Genomic DNA, 23,611 nt, shown 5'->3' with positions numbered 1-23,611 from the left:
ATAAAAGTTAAAAAATGTATGCCTACCATACCACTGCATTCCCTCTCAAACATTACAAACAGGGTAAGATAAAGTCATTCCTCTCTTCAAAAACCTTTAAAACCAACAGCTCTTGTTTTTACCACTCCCCTCCATCCCACCCCCAGTGCTCACACCCCTCTCCCTTCAGTCCATACTAAATAAAACAGGGCCAAGCCTGCGACCCTCAGAGCTGAGGCTGAAGGGAGGGACAGTGCCTTCCTGGAAATCCCTCATATTTGTTTTTTTCTGTTCACTATGGATGATGCTTGTGACCTTTCTGGTGCTGTTCACAAGTGCTAGGAAAAAGTGACCAATACTTAGCTCCCCACCACCCAGGAACAGCCAGTGTCAATGTCACACACACAAATGAAAGCTGCCCCAAGCAAAGGCCACCACTACCTAAATCACATTTGTGGAATCCCATGTATAAGCAATGCACCTTTTTCCCAAGACGCATTTATTAGCAGAACCCCTAGAGGGACCAGGGCATCTAGGTGTGTCTGGGAGAAGCCATACATTTCTTCTGTGTACTGCAAGTTGGCATGAGCAGCTGGGCAGGAGAGTGCCCAGGATCTACAACAGAAGTCCGTGCTGAACAAACTGCCACCCAAGTGTCTCCAGGCTTCTGCAGCAGGCACGAACGCCAGCCCCGTTGGTCCAAATTCTCTCTTGCTGCTAAGCAGTATCTACTACCTCTGTTAGCCTCATCTACAAAAATAAATAAACTTCCCAGGAAATTCTCTCTAATCCTCAATGACAGGCTAAAACTCAGGTGGTATCCGTAGCTCAGAGGGCTTTGTTAAGCTCAGGGTCACTGATCTGCAGGTCAAGTAGGTACCTTAGGCCAAAATATTTTGGGGCAACATAGCTATTGTGTCCAGAAGGACACAGATCCATGTCCAGTTTGGGCAGCAGCTGTCTGCCCTGTGAGGGGACATCAGCTCACAGAAAAGACAAGCCCAAGTGACGAGGTTAGCAAGAAGGCAGAGGAGGGGAGCCATGCTGGCCTGGCCCCTTCAACCACATTTCCTGCTCAGCCACAAACAGCTGAACTTCCAGAAACAAGGCAGGCAGTGAGTTCAAAGACCTCTTCTTTAAGGAGGCCAAAAGCCTGGGAACCGAAGCGGAGGCCAAAGTCCAAAGTGGCCAGGAGACAGCAGGCCGGGGTCAGAGGACACAGTGGCGCCCAGAGGGGCTGCCTTCCCACTCACACTGCCCACCCTCCCCGGCCACTCTGTACACCCACCATGTCCCCACTTTGCTGTACCATGAGAGCACAGCCAGCACAGGCTGACACCCCATGGTTCCCTCGGGCTCTAAATCCCAGAGCCTGGATTTCAGCAGGTCTTCTGTTCTTCTGGTCACCCTGAGCTTGCACAGGGTGGACTTCCCCTCCACACCCCTGCCCCGCCAGCTCCTCCTACCACTCCCTGCCTCCACCCAGCCCAATGTCTGACTTGCCAGCAGCTGCAGCTAACATAATGACACTTCCCTCCTGGGAACACTTTCTCTCTCGGCTCTCTGTCAACATCTCTGTTGAGTTCTGATGTCTCCCATCAACCTAGCTTCTCCTCCCATCTAAAGGGAGGGGTCTCCCCCACGCCCCACACTAAGCACACTCATCCCCTACGAGAGTCATGAGAAACAGCCAAATCTAAGTTTCTACCCCAGGCAGGACTCCAGTCCCTAAGTCCAAGTGTCCTCTAAAAACATCACACACTCCATGTATCTGAAAGCAGACTCGGCAGTTTACATCTCCCATTGGGTTCTTTCTCAGGCAACCCCTTTCCACCAGGGGCACCACGATTCTCCAGAAGCCTGGCTCAAACCCTCCTTCCTCTACCCCACAGCTCCCTGGCCACCCAGCCCCTTGACACCTCCTTCATATTCTCTGCCTCCCCCAATCATTTTGATTCCTTAAGCTTCCCCCTAGCCTGTCCTATTGCTTCATGGCTGGACCACATCATGGCCTCCTACCAGGCCTCCCTTCAGGCCCTTCCACTCCCAAGGTTCTGGGCAAACCCAGCCCAAATAGCCTTTCTTTCAACGGTGCCATCTGCCAGTGTGTCACCTGCTTGTGAACTTACAGTGGTTCCCTACTGCCTATTGACTCAAGTCACACGATACTAGACAGGTCTGTTGGAGGAACAACAGCCATACTTGTTACACGATCTAAATGTTTACTGAGATGGAAGACGAGTGAAGTTGCCACATGGCAGGATGGCATTTCAACGGGGAGAGGAAAAGTTGTTTAACAAACCAGTATCAGAACAACCAACTATATATTTAGAAAAATAACGTAGTTTCTATCACACAATGTATATAACACAAATTCCAGAAAGATTAAAGATAGAAATCTTTTTTAAAAACAACCTATGAAAGTGTTATTAAAAATATAAGTATATTGAAAATATAAGTATAAAATATGGGAGTTTGTTCAGCCCAGACTTCTGTTGTAGATCCCAGGCACTCTTCTGCCCAGCTGCTCATGCCAACTTGCAGTGCACATAAGGAATAACCTTCCTAAGAGAGAAGTTTAGAATCTGGGGGAAAAAAAAAGACTGATAGATTTGACCAACTGTGTATGTTTATTGCCAGGATGATAAAGACACTATAGGCAAACTTAAAAGATAACAAAAAGGCTGATGACAAAAATTGTATATCAGGTGAAAAACACATATATCAGGTAAGAGATTAGTGTTGAAAATATGCAACAAGTTCCTAAAATCCAGGAAAACAGCAACAACAACAAAACAGAATAATATACTAAGAACATAAACAGGCAGCTTCCAGGAAAACAAGTACAAATGGTCAATATTTTAAAAGGATATTAAAGGACATTAATAATCAGGGAAAGTGACATTAAAACGAGATGTTTTTTCATAACAACAATTTAAAGTCTGAGGGAGAGAAGATAGAGACAGACGCAATGCAGGGGAGTGTCAACTGGTAAACATGTCTGAAGTGCAATTTGCCAACATGTATCAAATTCAAATCTGAGTGCCTTTTGACCCAGCAGTTCCTCCATTAGTGTCTCTTCTAAAGAAACACTTGTGTACAGAGCCACGTGAATGGATCTCCAGTGCAATGCCACCAGTGGGAGTCTGGCATGTCCTAGCAGCAGCTGAAAATACCATGTAGTGGGTGAGGTAGGAGATGAGCCTGGAAAGTCAGGAAGGCTGGGAGGCCAAGGGAAGGCATGTGCATTTCATTCTAAGTAGGATGAGAAGACACTAGAAAGTTCTGAGCAAGGGTGCACCATGATATTTTTCTTGTTTGTAAAAGGTGGTTCTGGCTGCCATATGGGGATCAGTCTGTCCAGAGGCAAGGGTGTAAGCAGGATGGCAGAAGGGTTCTGCAGTGGGTTGGGAGCAAGACAACTGTGGCTTAGATTTGTGGGGTGGCAGAGGATGTGGAGAGCAATGGATGTCATTGTTAGAGGTTTTGAGGGCATAGGAGGTAGTGGGACTTGCAAGGTAGCTTAGAAGTAGGAGAGTGAGGTGAGAGAAGAATCTTTAAATTTGGCCTCAATGGCTAGGAATGGTGCCATTCCCAAGGCATAGAACTCTGTCGACTGTCATAAAAATGATTCTCCAGTGAAGTAACAATCACTGAGGGTGTGGAATGGGGATTGGAGGGTAGCATCTCCTATTTATTGGTTTGAGAGTGAAAATAATAAAACTTCTGACTTTCTGCCTTTTCTTGCTTGCTTTCTGGATCAGACATTATGAATTTGCCAACTGTCTAACTTCTCTTGGGATTTAAACAGCAGTTTCTGAAATGCAGGTGGGCAGTCTTGCTCCTGACTCAGGAGGCGCCCTCATTTTGGAAGCCAGAGGGCACCCTTCATCCTCCCTCCATCCTCCATGTCCCATGCCCTCCCCCAGCTCTCTGCTATCCTGGAGTGAGGGAAAGAGAGAGATGGCCTCAGGGAGCCAAGTCCAGGGGCCAGGATGAGGAGCTTTAGATTCTAATCCTCCAGTGACTGGGAAGCCTCGGAGTCAGAAGGATGGGTTTCATTTGAAGGCCCCTGGGGCTGGTATGCAGAAAGCACACTGCACAGGTCAGACTGGATGCAGGCTGGGTGATAAAAGTGTTCTAACTAGCCCGTAGTGACGGGTGCACAACACTGAATGCACTAATGCCGCTGAACTACACTTTAAAGTGGTGACTTTTATAACACGTGTATTTTACCACAATTTTTAAAAAAGCATAATAGAGGTAAGAAGACCAATCAGGGCCAGTGTACCTCCAGGTGCTGGTGGTGGCCTTTCTAGAAGCATGATGGTGATAATGGAGGCGATTGTATTGGTAATAAAAGCTGTCATATTTGGGATGTGTTTTGGAGGCTAAAACAACAGGATTGCAGATGAATTAGAAGTAAAAAGGACTCTTGTTTTGGCCTGAGCAACCACATGGATGGACAGTGCCAGCAGGCAGTCATGAAAGTGTTTGAGAGAGGAGGAATTGATATGAAGGGCAAACTTACAGTACGTAAGAATGACACAAGAAAACAGTCCCTAAAAATGTACTACCAGCCAAAAGTCATGATACTACCGCAAGGGCACATAAGCATGCAGGTGTCCTGTCCTTCAGAATCTGGGAAAGGGAATGGTTAGAGTTGTGTGTAAAACCAAGTCTCTCAGGGCAGGTGTGGTGGCTCAGCCTGTAATTCCACCACTTTGGGAGGCCAAAGCGGGCAGATCTCCTGAGGTCAGGAGTTCGAGACCAGCCTGGCCAACATGGCGAAACCCCATCTCTACTAAAAATACAAAAATTAGCCGGGTGTGGTGGTGGGCACCTGTAACTGGGAGGCTAAGGCAGGAGAATTGCTTGAACCCAGGAGGCGGAGGTTGCAGTGAGCTGAGATCATGCCACTGCACTCCAGCCTGAGCGACAGAGCGAGACTCCGTCTCAAAAAAACAAACAAGTCTCTTCACTAAGGAGAGAGGGCCACTAGGAGGGGATGCTTACACGCTTCATGTATCTGCACAGCCGCCAACAATGGGGCACAACCTGACTGAATGTTGTCTCACTCACACATCCCTGAATCGACTCCTTCCCCAGGTCTCAGAGTCAAGCGGACTCCTATAGAAATCATCAAATGGGGGTAGCCTCCAGATGAGCCAGCCCACCTCCTCTGCCCAGTGGTCTCTGGCCAGCTGGTGCCCTCCTGGCAGGTTGAAATAGCCTCCTCCGGTGTAAGGACCAGAATCTGCGCCCTCGAAGCTCATGTATCTGGGACTCCAGAAGTCCCACCTCTAAGAGCTGCCAAAATTACATAAGCAGGGAAATGAACACCCACAAGAGAACAGAAATGCCCAGACAGCAGACACCCACCTCGGTGAAGAAGCCCGCTATCCCAGCCTGGCAGGAGCCGTGTTCCTCTCCGTATTTCTTCTTATACTCTAGGGGGAAGGAAGGAGAGAGAAGCAAACCACAGCCATGTCAGTGTGTGCCAGCTGTGCGTGGAGCCAGCAGAGCCATCCGGCCACTTCCCGCGAGTACTGCAGCAGGCTGGGCCCAGGGATGCCGTCCAGACTGGGGTGAGGAAGCAAAGTCTCAGGAATCCACCAGACCTCAAAAATCCATGCTGTGGTGCCATCGGGTAGGGAGGCTGCCCAGCACCCCAGCAGACTTCCTCCCCTCGTGTGCGAGAAAGAGGAGCAGTAGCCACAGTCATTAAGTGGGAGGCTGGTAACAATTATTTCATTTACTTCAGAAGGGACAGAGATCCCTCGCAGGCCCAAGGAGCTGAAAACATGACCCAGAAATGGAATGATGTGGCCATCCCAGTGTGGAGTCTCCTGGATGAAGACCAACCCTCCCTAAAAGAGGCTTTGGATGCCTCCTACCATCCAAAAAGAAACAAGCTGTTGGCAGAGGACTGCAAGAAGAAGGGACTCCTCTGGCATTCGGCTGCACTATTGCTGTGTGGAAGGAAAGGGGGAAGATCTCTCCAGGTGGAAAGAAAACTAATAGATAAGCTCTTCTCCTCCTCCATCCCCTCAGCTCACAACACTGCTACCCAACAAATGGGGGCATTCCACCGCTGCAGTTTTAATTTTAAGTTGGCAAGGAAGAGGGGGAGGAAACTTTTGACAAGTGCTTAGCATGTTCCAGGCACTGCGTTAGCTGTCTCCAGGCATATCATTTCACGGGTCCCTCATCCCTAGGAACCCATATGCCCATTGGTTAACAGGTAAGAATACTGAGGCTCAGAGAGGTTAAGTAAATTGTCTAAGGTCACGCAGCTCTAGTAAATGGCAATGCCACGATTCTACCTCAGCTTGGACTTAGAAACCCATTCCTTCACCTCTGTAGCCCATCAAAGGTTCTGCAAAGTGAGTGACTAAAAATACCCAGGGAAGTGACTGGATGTTGGAAATCATTTCATGGGTAAAGTCAAGGAGGTGGAGAGATGTTCAGAGTGACTCAAATGAATCACATGTGAGGCTGACATTGCTGGAGATCTTCCACAGGCCACCCCTGGGCACCCTCAGGCCAGGGCTACCCAACAAATAACCCAGTGACCCTGTACCACCCCCTGGGCTCCTGGCAAGTCTCTGGTGCCATTAAAAGCAGTATCATTATTTTTGAAACGCAAAATACAAAGGGACAATGAAACTATGATTGCAACACAGTGCCACTTCCTGCAGTTCTGAGTGTCTACTCCAGGCAAGGGGAAAAAGGGCCCTGGGGAAATATACAGAGTAATTCAGTTTCTAACAACACTCACCACAGAGCCTAGTAACATTTTCCAGTAAGTGGCCATTAACCGACTGCTAAATGACAAAGAATGTCAATTGAGTTACTCCTCTTCCACGCAGGGCAAAATCAGTTCTCCCGCCTTGTCCTGTTATTATAAGGACAACTGCTAGACCTGCCAGAAAGCAGCCCAGTAACAAAAGGACCTTGTTTGTTCCCTGCAGAATCTTGCACCAGGGCTGGGAGTGAGACTAGTGCAAAGCAATGAACAAATCCTGCATCAAATTGCATAACAGCAAGAAATAATACAAATTAATAATAAGTCCTGCATCAAATAGCACAATGGCAAAAAGGATCAAAATGTCTCAACCTAAACAGTTACATATTAAACGTGAAAAGTCTGGCTAAAAGCATATCCATCCACTGACTCTAGAGACTAAACACCCAATTGTAACTCTTGAAAAAATGAAACATACAAAGGAAATTCAGACCCCGTGAGCTGAATGAAACTATAGTGCAAGATACACCACCAGTTCAGACTCATAAATTTCTGACATGAATAGGAATTGTGTGGGACTCTTTGATCTTTTAAAGCAGTCTCAAGGTCTCTTTATGACAAGGCCCCCAAAAAACAGGAGATTTGAGAACTTCGGTGCCTTTCTCAACTTCCTCCCCAAACTGTATTTGATGTGGTCTATGTTCGGAGCACGACCTGGGGTTTCTGAGGTGGCGACGGCCTCACTGGAAGCTAAGAGTACCCCACTTCTGGCCCAGGCTAAAGGCCAGCAAGGGGAAGCCCTTAAAGGCACCCCTGTTTCAGGCAGCATGAAGCACTGTTTTCAGGCCAGCCTCTGCCTCCCCAAGCTGGGACTGCCCCACCAGAGGTCTGAGGGCCTGGGACACACATGGAAGTGGGTACCATCACTGACTTTCACATTTCTGAAATCCCAAGTCTAACCTGCCTTCTCAGGATGCTCTAGGGTAAGGAATCAAACAATGGGGCCCCCTGACTGGCTCCTATAACCAAGTCCAGATCGGAGGGTAGGCCGTGTCTCAGCGTCCCAGAAACTTCTGTGACTCTGTCATTAATCCCTTCAAGGTAGAGTAGGATCCAGTTCTAAACCTTCTACCACCTACCCAATCCCTGCCACACACACTTTGGGGGTAGTTGTGGGGCCTGGCAAGTCTAGTCTAGGAAAGTTAGTGGGTGTTATTGGATTGGACAGTTTCACATTCCACGCCTTCCATGGCCTGGCCACATGCATGCTTTCCATTGTTTTTACTCCTTTGAATGCTACTTCTGTGATTTAAGGGCACCACTATTATTTTAACCTGATTGCTTCATATACATGTCAAGAGGGCAGGTTGAGGTTTCTCCCTAATCTATCTTCTAAATGTTCATGTATGGACCTTTCTTCCCCCAAAGAGTATATACATAGGGTTATTCTGCCATACTCATATCTAAAAAACTTAAAAATACAACTTGATTTTGCTTGTCTAGACCTGAGATGGCAGGACAGCCTATATCACAAAGCTATGGGAAGGGAGGTAGGTGCAGAGAGAGGCAAGTGGCTGCCCCCCAAACAACACCCCCAGCAAGCCCAGGTCACACACCCTCCCTCCATTGACAAGTGCAGGAAGTGCAGGGTGGAGGGACCTGGGAGGGGGTGGGGGTGACCTCCAGTCTTCTGTGTTCCCAGGAAGAACTTTTCCTGCACAAACACAAAGGCTGTGGGGCCCAGCAGTTGGCTGCTCCTGGGCATGTCCACTCGGTCTCCAAATGCCCCCAGGTACATGGCCCTGCAGAGAGAACTACAACAGCTAGTGCCCTCTCCACTACTGAACAAAACATTTATCCACCTCAAAGAAGCAGGGCAAAAGCAGGCTTTGCCTGACAGCAGCTCACAGGCACTGTAACAAACCTAACTCTTAAATTTGGGGAAGCTGGCCAGCATGGTGGCTCACACCTGTAATCCCAGCACTTTGGAAGGCCGAGGCAGGCAGATCACTTGAGTCCAGGAGTTGAAAATCAGCCTGGGGAACAAAGTGAGACCCCCATCTCTACAGAAATACAAAAATTAGCTGGACGTGGTGGTGCACACCTGTAGTCCCAGCTACTCAGAAGGCTGAGGTGGGAGGATGGCTTGAGTCTGGGAGGCAGAGGTTGCAGTGAGCCACGATCACACTGCTGCCCTCCAGCCTGGGCAACAGAGCCAGATCTGGTCTCAAAAAAAAAAAATAGGGGAAGCCAAATCCGAGACCCAAAATATAGGGTTGAACAAGGGGACTTAGAAGTCACTTAGAGAAGCTGGAACCAGGTTATAGAACTCTTTCTGCCATGGGTGGGATTGAATTACTTGGCCTGCATTACAGGCTTTAATTCATTACGTTGTATGGCTCCTCCATTCTAAAAATGGGAGTATTTTCCTTGGTTTAGCTGCTGGTTTTATTAAGCCCTGTCTAAACAGAAGGCAATTCAGAGAGGAAAAAAATACTGGTTTCCAAATGTTCACAATCCGCAACTCAATGCATGGAGCCTACATTAACGAATGTAATTCAAGTAGACCACCAATCGGGTGGGATCACTTCCTGCACCCTTTCCAAAAGGCCAGGATAAAACCATTCCACAGAAAGATCAAGATTCACATACAGCATAACATATATTTTTCCTAATAATCTCCCTGCGTATTACCCATTTGAGAAAGTTTTGTCTTTCAAAGCTTAACACATCAATTTTATAATTATTTTTCTGTAATTCTTTACCTTAGCTATAAAACAAAATATTGGGGGGAAAATAGCTTGCCAATCTTTATTCTGATTTTCACCATGGAGTTGTTAAATATATGAACTCCAAGTTTCTCTTCAAAGAATCAGTATGTCACTATGTTCAGCTCTCTTATTCTTTGATTCTCCATTTTAAAGTTTAACTTCCTGATTCTCTTCAGCTCCCTTGCCTCTAGTTTCAGTAAACAACTTTCCCGTCAGTTCTCATCAGTAGTTCACATCTGTTCCCCTGGTCACCTGCTTTGCCCTGAGTCACCCTGGTTACCTGCTCCATTTTGAGTCACCCCTGGTCACCTGCTCTGACCCGAATCATCCTGAGTCACCTGTTCTGTAACCACCCTTCCCACTGAACTACTCACCCCGCCACTCAGGATCATACTCCTACTCTCTTTAAAAGAGCCAGTTGGAATTAGCTTAGACTGTGTGGTCCAACCCCAGGAAACAGGGGAACGACACAGCAGTAGGGGCTACCTGCATCACGAATAAGAATCCCTGCCCTCCCCTGTCCAGGTGTGCTCTCACCATTATTCCATCCACGAATCGCATCCTTCTATAGAAGTAAAAATTGCCTTACTGAGAAAATTAAATTTACGTTCGAGTGCTATTTCATTGTGGCACTGAGGAACAAGCATTTTGTTTCTAACAAAGTGGCAAATCTAAATAACTGATAATTATATAATACAGAAAACAATGCATTTGGGCAGACAGAGCTCTAGTAATTAAAAGAGCAATTATACAGAAAAATGAAGAGAGAATAAAACTACCCTCAGTTTACAAGGGACCACCTGTAAATGGGGAAAAAAATCATAAATAAACTAAACAGCTAGGTTAAAGAGGAAGGGAGAACATTTTATGAAAATAATTGATGACTAAGCTATGGTGTGCATTAAACACAAAGTGCATAAAGCCAGAACCTCAGAATTAAATGAGAGAAAGATTTTAAAGGGGGAAAAGATCTTCAGGGAATGCCTAATAACTCTAACTCTATCCATTTATTTACAAATGGAATATTTTTGCTCAGAAAGAGCAAGTGGTTTGTTTAAAGCTATACCGCTGATTAGCCTCAGCGTCAGGACCCAAGAGCCAGGCTCCCAACTTCCAGTCTGCTTCTGCCACTCCCTTATGCTTCACAAAGCACATTTCCAGCGAAAACATTCTTAGCATTCAAACAAAATGTTTTATAAACAGATAAATAGATAAATGTGGGGCACATACATACAATGAAATATTATTAAATATTCCTTCCTTTGAAAAGGAAGAAAATTCTGACAGATGCTACAATGTGGATATACCTTGAGGACATCACACTAAGTGACACAAGTCAGTCACAAAAGGGCACATAGTGTATGATTTGACTTACATGCGGTGTCTAGAGTAGCCAAATTCAGAGACAAAGTAGAATGGCGGTTGCCAGGGACTGGGGAAAGCAGGGAATGGGAAGTTCATGTTTAACGGGTACAGAGTTTTAGTTTGGGGTGATGCAAAAGTTCTGGGGATGGATGGTGGTGATAGTGGCATGGCAGTGTGAATGTACATAATGCTACAGAACTGTACACTTAAAAATGGTTAAAATGGTAATTTTTATGTTATTTATTTTTTAAAATAATTTTTTTTTTTTTTGAGACAGAGTCTCATTCTGTCGCCCAGGCTGGAGTGCAGTGGTGCAATCCTGGCTCACCACAACCACCGCCTCTCGGATTCAAGTTAATCTCGTGCCTCACCCTCTCAAGTAGCTGGGATTACAGGTGCACACCACCACGCCCAGCTAATTTTTGTATTTTTAGTAGAGGCAGGGTTTCACCATGTTGGCCAGGCTGGTCTCGAACTCCTGATGTCAGGTGATCTGCCAGCCTTGGCCTCCTAAAGTGCTAGGATTACAGGCGTGAGCCACCGTGCCTGGCCAATAATTTTTTAATATTACCAAAAAAGGAGTTTTGTAATCTTTAAAGCATTCCCTTTACCCAGAACTTAGCAACCCATTTTGCCAACTCCCTACTTCAGCAGCAAGTAACAATACAGGCACATAATAATGTATATATAGACATTCAACTTACTATGCATTATGTCATGCTCTACTCTCAGAAAAAGAAAAAGTGACCATGAACATGGGACAGTCACCTTTCAGTGAGAAACCCAGCTCAGAACTGAGCAGAATTCAATTTTGGGACCTAAGCTAAAAGACTCACGAAATAGGGTGCCGCAGTGGCTCAGGCCTATTGTCCTGGCGTGTAAGGAGGCAAGGCTAGACGTTGGAGGTGAGCCTGAGCAACATAGAAACCTCTTATCTATATAACCAAAAAAAAATAACTCATGAAATAATTGGCACCAAAGCACAAAAGCACAGACAGTCAAACTCCTGCGCAGATACCCAAACCAAATGTTTCCAGTAAGCAGCCACTCCAGACTAGAGCAGACTGGTCTCCTGGCTACATTTTATCAGTCTAAGGGCCTAGGTCTGCCCTCTGTACCTGCTGGGACTTGTCTACAGAGTGTATCTATAATTGCAAAACTGAAACATAGCTTAACAAGTCTATAGTATAGTGTCCAAAAAATTCATAAAATTATGCCATTGAAAAAAATATGAATTTTTTTTCTGTGATAGGCCACAGAACCCAGTAATCACCAAGAAAACCAGGATCCCAACAGAACAGGCAGCTACAAAGAAACCTACTACACACTTAAAAGCTGTCAACCCCTCCTCTGACTAATAAGCCTGTGACCTTCATCAAGCTCCCTGGGCCTCAGTTTTCTCATCTGTGTAACAAGGGTAAGAGTACTTATCCGAGAATGATGTGATTACTCAGTAAGATCATAAGTGTTAAGTACCTAGCACAACCCCTGGCACCAGGTAGGTGCTCAATAAATATTAGGTGAATCTGAATCTGTGAATTTTTCTGAGAGGAACAAAAGATGCAGTTTAGGTAGTCAATAATTCCATGTAATACATGGAAACACGTTTGAAGTATAGGAGATAGGTTTGCCCAAGATTAAAATTCTTGGCTCCAAGAAAAGCTGGAAAGCCCCAGAGAGCGCTGCTGGAGACCTCTGGCCTCCTCCTTACAGCCCGGGCTGTCCTCTGGGGCCACCCTCCCTTTCTCCCCCTCAGAGTCCCTCTCTGTTTAACTGGCCATAATGTAGAACTGTATCCTCTTTTCTTTAATTTGCTGTATTTATTTAATATGATAATGTTTATTAAAGCTCATTGGAAACCATAAAATCCTATGTAAATGTAGAGGTCTTTATTTAATAAAAATTTATGAGGTCTGTTCTTGAATTTTTAAATGGATCAACTTAGCCTTTTATGAGTCTCTCCAAAACAAAAACAAAACAAAAATACAACACAACAAAACCCCAATTCCTTTGCATTTGTAAATGGATCTTCATTGATTTTTATCCCCTGTAGAGACCACTTTTAACATTAAAGGGGAAAAAATCTTCACCTTTGAATGGGTAATCTATTTCCTTCCCTGGAAATGATCACTGTCCTGAGAAATGCAAACACACACTAGGAATAAAAGCCAGTCATTCCCTGATAAGAGTGGTACAGAAATCTCCAGAATCGACAGGAAGTTTTTCCGTCACAATTTTAAAGCACGGTAAAATTCAGACTCGAACAATTCCAAATTTAAGAACATTTAAACATGGCATGAGTTAAACTTTGAGGTCATCTACAAAAAGAGGGAAGGAACGCTTACCAACCAAATTGTCCCAATATGATCTTCAACAGTATTTGAGAAATTATAATCTTGCCAAGGGCTCTTAAAATCATTTTAGGAATATCCAGTTTTCTACCCTTCATTATCTAGTCACTGAAACAGGATATGTTAGACACCTTCTGAGAATATTGAAGAATATTATTATGCTGCTTGAAAATTAATTAGAAAATTCACATTTTCTAATTGAAGACAATGAGCAGCATTCACTCTCGACTGAGCAGTGTGTTAGGCACTTCATACCTCATATACTTCTTAAGTAGATCTTAATCTCCCCATTTTATAAATGAGGGCACCAAGCTCATGGAGCTTGCCTAAGGTCACCAAGTCAGAAAGTAGGAGCATATAGGTTTAATCATAGCAATTAGTGAGTAGTAAAGCCAGATTCCACAATTTAGGTCTAATATACGATGGCATCATAATTACCTCTTGCATTTCTTTATCAGAGTTTAGTCTTGAACACGCTTTGTCAATGTGCCAAGCTGCTACCAAGTTATTCCACAGTCACTTTTTCTGTCACAATAAAAAGACAACTTGTTTGCAGCCTCACTCCTGCCAAGTTCTGACTTCTTGCCTCAGTGGTCTCAAGGGCAAAGGATAAAAGAAATCTCTGTACTTGATTTTATCACATGCATTGACTTAACATTTTGGAGTCCTAAAATATCACAGCTTGGTTAATAGTAACTAATGTTTTATAGTACTTGCCCTTTAATTTACAAGTAGTTTCCCCCATATATTGTGCCACCAAAGCTCTCATTTTCTCACACATTCTGATAAAACCAAAGAACATATGCTAGTAATGGTGTTCTCACATCAGACAAACACAAACTAAACCGACTGAAGGATATGCTCCATGAGTTTATGTCCCAAATTCATTTTTATTTCCCATTTCTTCTGTATTTCCTGGTTCCAACAGGATATTCTGGTAGCTTCTCCCATCCAACCAGAAACAGGAAGCACCTGAGAAGCCATGTCCTAGTGCCAAACCAGAGACCTTTTTTTTTTAAGAATTCAAAAGCTTGAGACATTTTGGAAAGATCTCCACATATTTAGAGTCTCTGCAACCAAACCGACCTTCCAGTGTTGTAAAGGGAGCACAGCTGGCCCATATGGAGACTTACAATGAGGCCACAGTTATAGAACAATGGGTGGTCTTGCTGAGCACTTTCACCCAAGTTTTATTGGGAGCTCCTCACCATAACCCAAAGACAAAAATGCAGTGGAGGCATCACAGCGTCGACTCCCACCGAGAGGCCAACTGACAGGCCTGAGGCCAGAGAGGTGGAAGTGTGGCAGAGCCGACCTCAACCCACAGCCCCTCCTATGGTCTTTCCACCATCCCACAAGAAGTGGGTTTAGAGGCAGCTGTCCCCCTCCTCCCTTGCCCTGTGCCCACCACTGTGACCCGTCTCGAATTCCCACCATCCCTCTCTTCCATAGTCTCAACAGCCTTCAGACTTTAAGTGGGTTTCAGTTTTTCCAATTGTAAAATGAAATAATGCCACCTTGTACTTGGATGCAGCTCAAGGCCTTGGGGACAGGCTCCAGCAGGACACACACTGGCAGGAAATTCTCTCTCCACACGGCCTTCCCACTTTTAAAACACCACGTCCCCTCTCTGTTTTCCCCTGTAGATGGGAAGCTTCTTGATAGCTGGAGCTGTGTCACTTGGGTTTTGTCTATCTGGCAACTAACAAGTACTTAAGATTAAGTGAACTCTATTCTCGCTACACAAGTCAGTCAGCCTATGATGATTAGCAAACACTTGCTCAGAATATAGTATGTTGTACGTGGCATATTAGTATATATATGCTTAGCATACATTAGCAAGTATATGCCAGACAGTGTTCTAAGGACTTAGAAGCATTAACTCAGTCCTCTTCATAGACCCTTGAGGTTGGTTAGGCACAGAGAACTTAAATAACCCATCTGAGATTACACTGTTAAGAGGAAGTGGCAGAGCCAGGACTTGAACTCTGGCAGTCTGGGTCCAGAATCTGTGCCTTGGCCACCAAGCTACTTTGCCTCTCCATTGTGTGGCATGTGAATAACAGATTAGAAAGAAAAACTCAGGCCATCACCTCTCTGGACCTCATGAAAGACTGCTCTAGGTGGTATGTGAAAGGTCCTGTCAAACTCTTAAAATCCTCCCATTGTCTTTAACCACAGTGTGACCCCCAACCTGGAACAGAGAACTTGCATCACTGAGTTTTTCCACATTGAGGAAATAAGGGTGGCCTTAAAAGCCAAAGTAGGTCTAGTTTAAACCACAAAACAGGGAGGTGGAAATGCCTAAAGCCAACAGAGCACATACAAGAGCCCTCTCACTACACCCAGCATACTCCCAGCCACCTGTCCAGTCCAGTCTTCTAGAAAAAAACTCAGCATCTTCTACCCCTCTCCTCTTACAGGGCTAAGAACTATAGAAACTTTCAGTTTAGTCTCCCATTTTTCTAAGGGGCTGCTCTTACACCCCAATACTCCACATGTCAGACCCATCCATCCCTTATTTTCCACCCTAAGCCAATGAATGGGTTAGCATATAAAAGTGCATGTGCGCCCATGGGAAGGAAGACTGGGCAGGGGCATAATCATTTTGCTAATTTCTTCACTAGTTCCATTTAACCGTCATTAAGTCCATTGTATTTTTGGGATAGTTCAGTCACCCTTTCTTGTTTCGTGAGGGTTGTCGACTGGCTTTTACTTCTCATTTAAATTAGAAACCCTAAAAAACAAACTAACAGAAATCACCATTCATTACCAGGACACAAAATGGTTTGCTGAGTCAGACAGATGCCAGCTTCAAAATCCTGCTCCACCATTTACTGTTTGAGTGACCTGGGACAATTCACATACACTCTGAGTCTCCGCTTACTCCTCTGTCACAGGAGAATGGCAACACAGAAGCTGGCCTTTGGGTATCCCACTTGTCTCCCCCCAGCTCCTACCACCATTCCTGTGATGTGGCCTGACTGCCACCTGCCAGCACCCACACCTCTGTCCTGGAGGCCTTCGCAGCCCACACACAGGACAGGATGCCAGGTGGAGGTGGCCCCTCCCCCTCAGCCCTCAGGAAGGAGGACTCTAGGTGTGCACTCCACACGGGCCGCGGCACCCACCCCAGAGACTGCACCCACTCGCCCAGGTAACGGCTGAGGAGCACATCTTCGATGGGCTGCCTTCCTTTCCCATTCTTACTTCCCCCTGCCTCACTGATGTCTTCTAGAACAATTTCCAAAATAAAATACCCATCATTAGACCCAAGAAAAAAAGAAAAAAACATTTTTCACAGCTTCTGGGAAGATTAGATGAGAGAATGTGTAAAGACCTCAGATCAACACTGGCCTACTGATGATCCACAGTTACTTAACAGAAAGTAATGCAGAAGTGTGAGCCACATGGACCTGCGTACACAGGGACATTGAGCTCCACCTCCCTCTTTGGAGGGCTGTCCTTGTGCTTGTGGTGTATACAGAGGAATCATCGGGGACAGCCATGTGTCCCTGTCACAGTATATCATCTTCTGGGAAAACCAAAGTACTGGTCCTATGCATAACTAGTGTGGTTCAACAATCACTGCCTCTGTCACCCTGCTGAGCCCCTTGCTCCTTCCCAGCCTGAAGAGCTGCCCCACTGGTTGTTCCAGAGGCTTTTCCTTTTTCTTCCTTGGGAAAAAGGAGGAGTAAACTGGGGCAGTGGAAACCCAGGCTTGACACATGCTTTGTGTTTCTGAAACCAACGATTCCTCCACTCTTGATTGATTATATCATCATCTATTTTTAAAACAAAGTTTTTCTTCTGTTTGGGACAATACAGATATAAACACGGCCAGAGTTTCATTCCCCTACATGGCCCAGTCAGAGATGATCAAATGCTGATACAGAGGAGAAAGAAAAAACAAAGGAAGGCTCACTCTATAGGGAGTGGGTTTGTGCCTCCTGAAGAGATCTTGCTGGCTTTTCTGTGGGGGACGTTTCCCAGAGCACCCTACCTGGGTCACCTGAGTCCCCAGAAGGGTCCCAGTGTCCATATAGTGTTTCTCATGAATCCTTTTTAGTGTCCACAAAATTTGAAACCTAGGAAAACCCAGGGAGGCCCAAAGACAATGTGGACACAAGCCAGTGAGACTTCTGTCCAAATAAAGTAGGAGGGGAATTAAGAAATAAATAGTCCAGAACTTAGAGAAGGAGCAGGTTCCAGCTTACCCAAAATTAGGCTGAGAAAACTGGAAACTACAAGCTATCAAACTGAAGAAAACAACCGTGTTTTCTGAATGCTTAAAGCTCAGATTCGACAGGGCTAAATAGTGACTGACTCAATCACTATTAGGGATTGTCCTCGATGCCCAGGCATTTGAAGGTTCTAAGTCTGAAAGGATACATTTTCCTTCCAAGTGCACCTTGGCAAGGAGCTCTTAAAACCGCATTCAGGATGCGCCCAATTCTCCAGCATCTACCCGGGCTGCAGGACCACGTGGGAAGGAAAGTCAGACCTCGAATGTTATGAAATGCTAAGAGTTCAGAGTGTCAGGTTTCTGTCCAGCTGTTGCTTTATGAATCCTGGGTCTCCTCTCCCCACCACCTCAGGACATCCATCCACAGTGCAGCCAGGAGCTGTGTGGGAGCCTAATGACTGACTGGGAGCTGCCTGGGGCTGTAGAGATCATCTGGGCCAACCACTGAATATTCGGACAGGGAAACTGAGGTCCAGAGAGAGAAGGTAAGTTTCCCAAGGCAACATAGCACCTGGCATTACCAGAAAGCCAAGGCAGCTGTTAGGTCATTTGGCTGAGGCTTGGTGCATTTCGGTCCCTGAGACTTCATGAAGCTTAGCAAGCACTGTGGGCTCTGCAGCCGAGTCAGGTAAGGGTTGGAAAGGCCTGGGACTGCTGCCCCCTTCGTACCTGCTTCTTTTCTGGGCAGGGCCTTGGGGACCAAGAGACCATCTGGGGCAAAGAGTGCTGCCCTATCATGAGCATGTGGAAAGCTGGGGAAATGTTCAGTTGGTGGTACGCAGAGGTGGGGAGCTGGGCTTAGGGCATGAGGTGGGTAGGGGGATGAGGAAATATCAATCCATGCTCACCTTCATAGCAAGGGATCAGCGTCCTGCCTTTGGCCTGGAGGTTGGAAGGGATGATGTAGCAGAAACCATGGGGTAGGATGTGGTCAGCTTCATAGTAGATGTTCTTCCAGCGATGAGCACAGGCCTAAAGGGATACAGAGCATTTGAGAGCAGGAAAGTTGGCCCCAAAAGATCACAAAGCAGACTCCTGTCAATGCCAGGTGTTTCTTTCTGTGGGAGAAGAGAGGAGCAGAGGGGCCAGAAAGCCACACCTTCATAACAGGCACTGCTCTGGGTATCAGAAAACTGTATGAACAGGAACGAGCCCCTGGGAGTCCACTAGGAGACAGGAGATAAATATATCAACAAATGAGGATTGTAGCTAGTCCTGAGCATTGGGAAGGAAAGAAACAGGGTTATAGAATAGAGAATCTGGGAGTGGGAAGGACAGTTTCCACTGGAGGTCGGGAAGGCCTGAAGCCTGAGGAAGAGCTAACCACACTGAGCACATGGGAAGAGGGTTCTGGGAGGATTCAAAGGATAGCAGAATGCAAAGGATACATCATCAGAAAGGCTCAGAGGCTCAAGAGAAAGGAAGGGTGGTCTGGAGTGACTGTGGTGGGAGGAAGATAAGGTCAAAGAAGGGGCCAAGGTGGGACCACGGGGGTCATGGGAATGGCTGTGACTTCAGCAGATCTGCAATGGGAAGTGGTGGAGAGTCTTACACAGGTGAGAAGCATGATCCAAGTGACAGTTTGGAAAGAACATTTGGCTGCCGGGTGGAGACTGCCGGAGGGCAAAAGTGCAAACGAACACCAAGTGAGAGATGATGCAGGTCTGGAGCAGTGGAGATGGGTGAAGCTGGTGGCTTCAGAGCTGACAGGCCCAAGGAAGTGAGCTGATGTGGAGACAGCAGGGAAGGGAGGAATGGCTGATATTCAAGCATGTTCCTACCCACAGAAACACTTCAGCATGCATTTCATTCACTAGAAGTAAATGTGTGTAGAGAGTTGTTTTTCTGATGGAAACTTACATACAGCAAAATGCACAAATGAGCTTTGACAAATGTGCACACTCATGTCACCAAGGCCCTAGCAAGACAGAACATTTCCATCTCACCAGAAAGTTCCCTCATGCCAGGGAGTGGCCGGTTTTGCCAGGCAGGTCAAGGAAGGCCTCTCTGAGGAGAAAGCTGAAGGAAGGTTCACAGCCAGGGGTCTTGGGGTGGGTGAGAGCTCTGCATGTTGGGGAAGAGGATGGACAGATGCATTGGCCAGCTTTCCAGAGGCACCTCTGAAAACTAGGGTCGAAACTACGCAAGATGCCATGAGGCAGGGCAGCTCTGCTAACAGACATGGGAGCAGTGCCAGGAGGAGGGATGCAGGCCTGGATCGTCCTTCTGCCACACCAAACATGCCCCTACCTGCTGCTTGGACATGACAGTGGCCCCAGTTCACGTGCATGTCTCTGTACATCCGGATGTCACCGCAGCGCTGATGAAGAGCTGACCTGCTTACTCAGAGGCACACATTCTACCCTGCCCAGCCCGGTCCACTTCTCCCGGGCATTCACTACTTACTTCTAATCTCAGTTCACTTCACCCTGGCCAGTGAATGCATTTTCTTAAAATATTGCTTTTGAGGTAAATGTCCCTGTCTGACAGCTTTGAAGAGCAGTGGTTCACCCAGCATGGAGGTTGAGATCTGAGAACGGACAGACTGCCTGCTCAAATGGGTCCCTGACCCCTGAGTAGCCTACCTGGGAGACATCCTCCACTAGGTGCAAACTGACACCTCACACTTTGCATGGCTGGATACACCTCTGAGACAAAGCTTCCAGAGCAAGAATCAGACAGCAACACTTGCTGTTCAGCAATATTCTATCTTCTGCAGCCTCCGCTGCTGATACCAGGCAAACAGGGTCTGGAGTAGACCTCAGGCAAACTCCAACAGACCTGCAGCTGAGGGTCCTGACTGTTAGAAGGAAAACTAACAAACAGAAAGGACACCCACAGCAAAACCCCATCAGTACGTCACCATCATTAAAGACCAAAGGCAGATAAAACCACAAAGATGGGGAAAAAGCAGTGCAGAAAAGCTAGACATTCAAAAAATCAGAGCACATCTCCCCGTCCAAAGGAATGCAGCTCATCACCAGCAACGGAACAAAGCTGGATGGAGAATGACTTTGACGAGTTAAGAAGGCTTCAGTCAATCAAATTTCTCAGAGCTAAAGGAGGAACTACGTACCCAGCACAAAGAAACTAAACACCTTGAAAAAAGAATGGATGAATGGAAAACTAGAATAACCAATGCAGAGAAGTCCATAAACGAACTGATAGACACGAAAACCATGACACGAGAACTACGTGACAAATGCACAAGCTTCAGTAACTGACTCAATCATCTGGAATAAAGAGTATCAGCGATTGAAGATCAAATGAATGAAATGAAGTGAGAAGAGAAGTTTAGAGAAAAAAGAGTAAAAAGAAATGAACAAAGCCTCCAAGAAATATGGGATTATGTGAAAAGACCAAATCTATGTCTGATTGGTGTGCCTGAAAGTGATGGGAGAATGGAACGAAGTTGGAAAACACTCTGCAGGATATTATCTAGGAGAACTTCCCCAACCTAGCAAGGCAGGTCAACATTCAAATTCAGGAAATGCAAAGAACGCCACAAAGATACTCTGCGAGAAGAGCAACTCCAAGACACATAATTGTCAGATTCACCAAAGTTGAAATGAGGAAAAAATGTTAACGGCAGCCAGAGAGAAAGGTTGGGTTACCCACAAAGGGAAGCCCATCAGACTAACAGCAGATCTCTCGGCAGAAACTCTCCAAGCCAGATGAGAGTGGGGGCCAATAGTCAACATTCTTAAAGAAAAGAATTTTCAACCCAGAATTTCATATCCAGCCAAACTAAGTTTCATAAATGAAGGAGAAACAAAATCCTTTACAGAGAAGCAAATGCTTAAAGATTTTACCACCAGGCCTGCCCTACAAGAGATCCTGAAGGAAGCACTAAACATGGAAAGGAACAACTGGTACCAGACATTGCAAAAACATGCCAAAATGTAAAGACCATTGATGCTAGGAAGAAACTGCATCAACTAACAAGCAAAATATCAGTTAATATCATAATGACAGGATCAAGTTCACACATAACAATATTAACCTTAAATGTTAATGGACTAAATGCTCCAATTAAAAGACACAGACTGGCAAACTGGATCAAGAGTCAAGACCCATCAGTCTGCTGTATTCAGGAGACCCATCTCACATGCAGAGACACACATAGGCTCAAAATAAAGGGATGGAGGAAGATCTACCAAGCAAATGGAAAACAAAAAAAGGCAGGGGTTGCAATCCTAGTCTCTGATAAAACAGACTTTAAACCAACAAAGATCAAAAGAGACAAAGAAGGCCATTACATAATGGTAAAGGGATCAATTTAACAAGAAGAGCTAAGTATCCTAAATATATATGCACCCAATACAGGAGCACCCAGATTCATAAAGCAAGTCCTTAGAGACTTACAAAGAGACTTAGACTCCCATACAATAATAATGGGAGACTTCAACACCCCACTGTCAACATTAGACAGATCAATGAGACAGAAAGTTAACAAGGATATCCAGGTATTGAACTCAACTCTGCACCAAGTGGACTTGATAGACATCTACAGAACTCTCCACCCCAAATCAACAGAATATACATTCTTCTCAGCACCACATCGCACCTATTCCAAAATTGACCACATAATTGGAAGTAAAGCACTCCTTAGTAAATGTAAAAGACCAGAAATTATAACAAACTGTCTCTCAGACCACAGTGCATTCAAACTAAAACTCAGGACTAAGAAACTCAATCAAAACCACTCAACTACATGGAAACTGAACAATCTGCTCCTGAATGACTATTGGGTACATAACGAAATGAAGGCAGAAATAAAGAGGTTTTTTAAAACCAATGAGAACAAAGATACAACATACCAGAATCTCTGGGACACATTTAAAGCAGTGTGTAGAGGGAAATTTATGGCACTAAATGCCCACAAGAGAAAGCAGGAAAGATCTAAAATTGACACCCTAACATCACAATTAAAAGAACTGGAGAAGCAAGAGCAAACACATTCAAAAGCTAGCAGAAGGCAAGAAATAACTAAGATCAGAGCAGAACTGAAGAAGAGAGAGACACAAAAAACCCTTCAAAAAATCAATGACTCCAAGAGCTGGTTTTTGGAAAAGATCAACAAAATTGACAGACCGCTAGCAAGACTAATAAAGAAGAAAAGAGAGAAGAATCAAATAGACACAATTAAAAATGATAAAGGGGATATCACCACTGACCCCACAGAAATAAAAACTACCATCAGAGAATACTATAAACACCTCTACATAAAAAAACTAGAAAATCTAGAAGAAATGGATAATTTCCTGGACACTTACACTTTCCCAAGACTAAACCAGGAAGAAGTTGAATCCCTGAATAGACCAGTAGCAGGCTCTGAAATTGAGGCAATTATTAATAGCCTACCAACCAAAAAAAGTCCAGGACCAGACGGATTCACAGCTGAATTCTACCACAGGTACAAGGAGGAGCTGGTAGCATTCCTTCTGAAACTATTCCAATCAATAGAAACAGAGGGAATCCTCCCTAACTCATTTTATGAGGCCAACATCATCCTGATACCAAAGCCTGGCAAAGACACAACAAAAAAAGAGAATTTTAGACCAATATCCCTGATGAACATCGATTGGAAATCCTCAATAAAATACTAGCAAACCGAATCCAGCAGTACATCAAAAAGCTTATCCACCATGATCAAGTGGGCTTCATCCCTGGGATGTAAGGTTGTTTCAACAAATGCAAATCAATAAATGTAACCCAGCATATAAACAGAACCAAAGACAAGAACCACATGATTATCTCAATAGATGCAGAAAAGGCCTTTGACAAAATTCAACACCCCTTCATGCTGAAAACGCTCAATAAATTCAGCATTGATGGAACGTATCTCAAAATAATAAGAGCTATTTATGACAAACCCACAGCCAATATCATACTGAATGGACAAAAACTGGAAGCATCCCCTTTGAAAACTGGCACAAGACAGGGATGCCCTCTCTTACCATCCTATTCAACATAGTGTTGGAAGTTCTGGCTAGGGCAATCAGGCAAGAGAAAGAAATCAAGGGTATTCAATTAGGAAAAGAAGAAGTCAAATTATCCCTGTTTGCAGATGACATGATTGTATATTTACAAAACCCCATCGTCTCAGCCCAAAATCTCCTTAAGCTGATAAGCAACTTCAGCAAACTCT

At 45.2% G+C, this 23,611-nt stretch overlaps 1 protein-coding gene across 3 annotated transcripts in view; it reads right to left on the bottom strand.

The window, feature by feature from the left end:
- ITGA9 (integrin subunit alpha 9) overlaps positions 1–23,611 on the bottom strand; it is a 422,798-nt gene that overhangs the window by 368,900 nt on the left and 30,287 nt on the right. For all 3 annotated transcript variants that reach the window (XM_033212029.1, XM_033212028.1, XM_033212027.1), the window contains exons 4-5: positions 18,309–18,432; positions 5,362–5,429 (exon numbers count right to left, since the gene is read on the bottom strand). In XM_033212029.1, the coding sequence (XP_033067920.1) occupies positions 5,362–5,429; positions 18,309–18,432 (192 nt within the window). The remainder of the gene's footprint in view (positions 1–5,361; positions 5,430–18,308; positions 18,433–23,611) is intronic.

Source organism: Trachypithecus francoisi, unplaced genomic scaffold, assembly GCF_009764315.1.
Source record: "Trachypithecus francoisi isolate TF-2019V2 unplaced genomic scaffold, Tfra_2.0 Lachesis_group0, whole genome shotgun sequence".
NCBI classification, from domain to species: domain Eukaryota; kingdom Metazoa; phylum Chordata; class Mammalia; order Primates; family Cercopithecidae; genus Trachypithecus; species Trachypithecus francoisi.
This window is presented reverse-complemented; position numbering and strand designations above follow the sequence as displayed.